The following is a 3876-nucleotide window of genomic DNA, read 5'->3' as shown; positions in this document are numbered from 1 at the left end:
AACCCGCAGGCTCCTGGCGCCTCCGCAGCCCGCCCAGGCCCCTGCCCCAGAGTCCTGCCTCGTTTCCGCTGCACCAGGAAGGCGCCCCTCTGCCCTCCGACTCGCCCCCGCAGCAGCACCCCAATTTCAGCGACTCCTCCAGGAGCCAGGTGGAAAACAGCAGAGAAGCGAATGCAGGGGCTGGCCGCGAGCCGGAGCCGGGCCCCATCCGCAGGGTCTATACCCAGGAGCAACGCCGGGCGTCCACCCCTTACCCTGCCCAGCGCTCTGCTGGCTCACAGGAGCGCCATCACCACCAGAGGCACTCGAGCAGGCAGAACCAGCACACTCACAACCAAGACCCAAGTAGCCAGACCTCGACCTAGGCTCCTTTCACAGCATCTCGCCAGCGCCCTGGAGGTGGTCAGTGCAGCCCTGCAGCGCGAGAGACTCCTTCAGTGCCTTCCACTCACCAGCAAACAGCCGCACACCTCTCTCTGCCAGAGCTTCCACACCACTTCTGGGAGAAGACCCGCACCCGGAAGACCTGCCCCTGACCTCGTAGACCCTGGGTGGAAATGAACTCCACATGAAAGGATGTTACTCTCACTTTTTTAAAAAAAAGTCTTCTCTGAGTGTACATCTTCAAGCAGTATTCTCCACTGGCATTTTTCCTTTCAAAAACTACGACAGCCCAACAGCAACAACAAAAAGTTAAAAATTTGATCCAGAACTTTTCACTTTCACCATTAGATTCTGAATGTGTCCGTTTTCCTGGGGATTTAATTACTGTATGTTTGTGTTTCAAAATAGAATTTGTCCTTTTTTAAAAAAGTATTCACTACTGCAAGGTTGTTTTTTCTACTAGAAATTTAATCTTTACTCTGTTCCATCACATGCCCAATCTCCCTTTCACTAGACTTTTTTGGTTTTGTACACATGCTGCATCCAGGAGGCTGAACCCAGGACCTTCAAGTTGAGCTACAGTCTCAGCCCTTTATTTATTATTTTGCTTTGTTTCGTTTTATGTTTGTGATTCATTGTTGTTGTGATTTTGCTTTGTTTTAATTTTTTGAGATAGGGTCTTACCTAGTTACTAACTTGCTCAGGCTGGTCTTGAATTTGTAATCCTCCTGCCTCAACCTGTGCAGGGTGTTGGGATTACAGGCCTGCCCACCACTCAAGGTTTAAAATAAACTTTAAGAGAAGTTTTAGGTTCACAACAAAATTGGATGAAGAAAATATCAGAGAGGTTTCCAGAAACTCTGATTCCACACAATCATGGCCTGTTTACTAAATCAGATAGCACGTTTATTACCTTTGGTGTACTTAGCCTGGCAAGTTATTATCTCCCTAACTCCATAGTTGATGTTAGAATTCACTGTAGGTATTGGACATTCTAGAAGTTTTGACTAATGCTTAATGATACGTACCTATCATTATATTATACAGAATAGTTTCTTCTAAAAATCCTCTTTCACCCTCCCCTTCCACATCCCTGTAAACCACATGTCCATAATTATTTCCCCAGTTCTGTCCTCTGTAGAACATTACATAGTCATACCACATGTAGACTTTCAAATTGACTTTTTTCACTTAGTAATATGCATTTTCACTTAGTAATATGCATTCTCCATATATTTTTATACCTTCATAGCTCATTTATTTTTAGCATTGAATGATGTTCCTTTGTCTGGATGTAACACTGTTTATTGATCCATTCGCCTACTCGAGGACATTTTGGTTGCTTCCAAGTTTTGACAGTTATGAATAAAATTACTAAAAATATCTATGTGCAGGCTTTTATGTGGACATAGTTTTCAGTTCATTTGTGTAAATATCAAGGGTGCTATTGCTGGACCATGTGGTATGCACGTTTAGTTCTGTAAGAGAACTGCCCAACTAAGGTGTAGCTAAGCATTAGAATGCTTGCCTAGCATGTGTAAGTCCCTGGATTCAATCCCCCACTGAAACAACAAACACACAGAAAAGCAAACAAACAAACAAAAACAGCTGCCAAGCCCTCTTCCAAAGTAGCTGTAGCATTTTTCATTTTCATCAACAATGAATGAAAGTTCTTGTTGCTGTGCATCCCATTCAAGCTTTTGCTGTTTTCAGAATTTTGTAGTTTTTCTGAAGCATGTAAAATCTGTGAGTTTTTGTTATTGTTTGCACAAGTGTCCAGTTCTTGCACCACCTACTGAAAAGATGGTTTTTTCTCCACTGTATGGCCTTTGCTACCTGGTCAAAGGTTAGTTGACTGTATTACTGTGTGTCATATCTGGGATCTCAACTCTTGTTATTTTGACCTGTTTATTCTTTCACAAATATCACATTATCTTGATTAGTACACTAAATTTATAGTTAAGTATTTAAGTACCTCTATCCTTCTGATTTGTTTTTCCCCTCAGTATTTTGTTGTCTGCTCTCGGTTTTTCGCCCCTCCATATAAAATATTACAGTCTATCAGTGCCTATAAATAGCTTGTTGCAGTTTGCATTGGAGTACATTGAATCTACAGATAAAGTTTGGAAAAACCAGCATGTTGATGTTTTGAGCTTCCTGACTGTAAAACTGGATTATCTCTCCAATTATTTCATTCTTTGATTAGAGCTTTAATTTTTTTCTTACTTAGACATATGATCTTTGACATATTTTGTTAGGTTTATACATGAACATTTCACTGTGAATATTTAAATTTCAAATTCTAATTGTTGCTAGTATATCAGAAAGCAAAGACCTTTGTATATTTACCACATGTTTTCTAACTTTAATTGCTAATCCCAAAATTATTTTGGTTGATTAATTTGGATTTTCTACACACCCTTATGTCATCTATAAATAATATTTTATTTCTTCCTTCCAAAACTGTATATCTGTTATTGCATAGCTAATATTTCCCATATAATGTTGAAAATGAGTAGCCAGAGGATGTATTTTTGTCTTCCTAACTTTAGTGAGAAAGTTTCTGATTTCTCACCATTAAGTGTGATGTTAGCTATAAGATTTTGGTCATCTTTTTTTTCATCAAGACAAGAAATCCTCTTTCTAGTTTTATCACGAGTATTGAATTTTGTCAAATGCTCTTTCTACATTTATTGATCTGATCATGTGATTTTTCTTCTCTAGCTTGCTGATGTGATGGAATTACATTAAGTGATTTTTGAATGCTGAATCAGCCTTATATATCTGGGATAAATCCCAGTTGGTCGTGGTGTACAATTGTTTGTGCTGTCAGATGGATTTCTTAATATTTTGTTGAAGATTTTTTGTATCTATCTCCGTAAAACTTACTGTGTGTTTTTTTCTTTAATATCTTATCTGATTTGGTATTAAGAATACTGTTGTTCTCATAGAATGAGGCCTATGCTTCTGTCTTCTGGAAAAAATTATAGAGAACTGGTGTAATGTCTACCTAGAATTTGGTAGAATTTACCGGTGATCCCATCTGGGCTTGGACTTTCTGTTTTGAAAGGTTTTCTGTTTGTTTTTCATTTTTTTAGTGCTGGGGATTTAACAGAGGGCCATATGCATGCTAACTATGCACTCTACTATTGAGCTACAACCCTAGTGTTTCAGAAAGTTCTTATTAATTAAATGTTTAATATATGTAGGCTTGCTCAGGCTATCTGTTTATTCTATTCTGAATTTTGGCAGATTTTCTTTTTCAAAAAAATCTGTCAATCTAACTTACCAAATTTGTGGGCATAAACTTGCTCAAAATGTTCCTGAAGTGTCCCTTTAATGTATGTATATCCATAAGTTCTGTAGTAATGTCCTCTCTTTCATTTAGGACATTAGTAATGTATATCTTCTCTCCTTTTTCTTAGTTACCTTGCAAGACACTTCATTGATCTTTTTTTTTTTTTTTTTTTTTTTCTACTGGGAATAGAACTC

General features: G+C 38.5%; 1 protein-coding gene across 1 annotated transcript in view; it reads left to right on the top strand.

The window, feature by feature from the left end:
- The window catches only part of LOC102024531 (PC-esterase domain-containing protein 1A-like), a gene marked incomplete in the record, with an annotated part of 2018 nt that extends 1053 nt beyond the window's left edge, over window positions 1–965 (top strand). The window contains 1 exon segment of the mRNA XM_013520735.1: window positions 1–965. Within this exon segment, the coding sequence (XP_013376189.1) occupies window positions 1–365 (365 nt within the window).
- Between the last annotated feature and the right edge of the window lie 2911 nt (window positions 966–3876).

This window comes from Chinchilla lanigera, unplaced genomic scaffold, assembly GCF_000276665.1.
Source record: "Chinchilla lanigera isolate Chin_1 unplaced genomic scaffold, ChiLan1.0 scaffold00056, whole genome shotgun sequence".
In the NCBI taxonomy this organism is placed as follows: domain Eukaryota; kingdom Metazoa; phylum Chordata; class Mammalia; order Rodentia; family Chinchillidae; genus Chinchilla; species Chinchilla lanigera.
The sequence above is the reverse complement of the archived record's forward strand: the minus strand, read 5'-3'. Positions and strand labels throughout refer to the sequence as shown.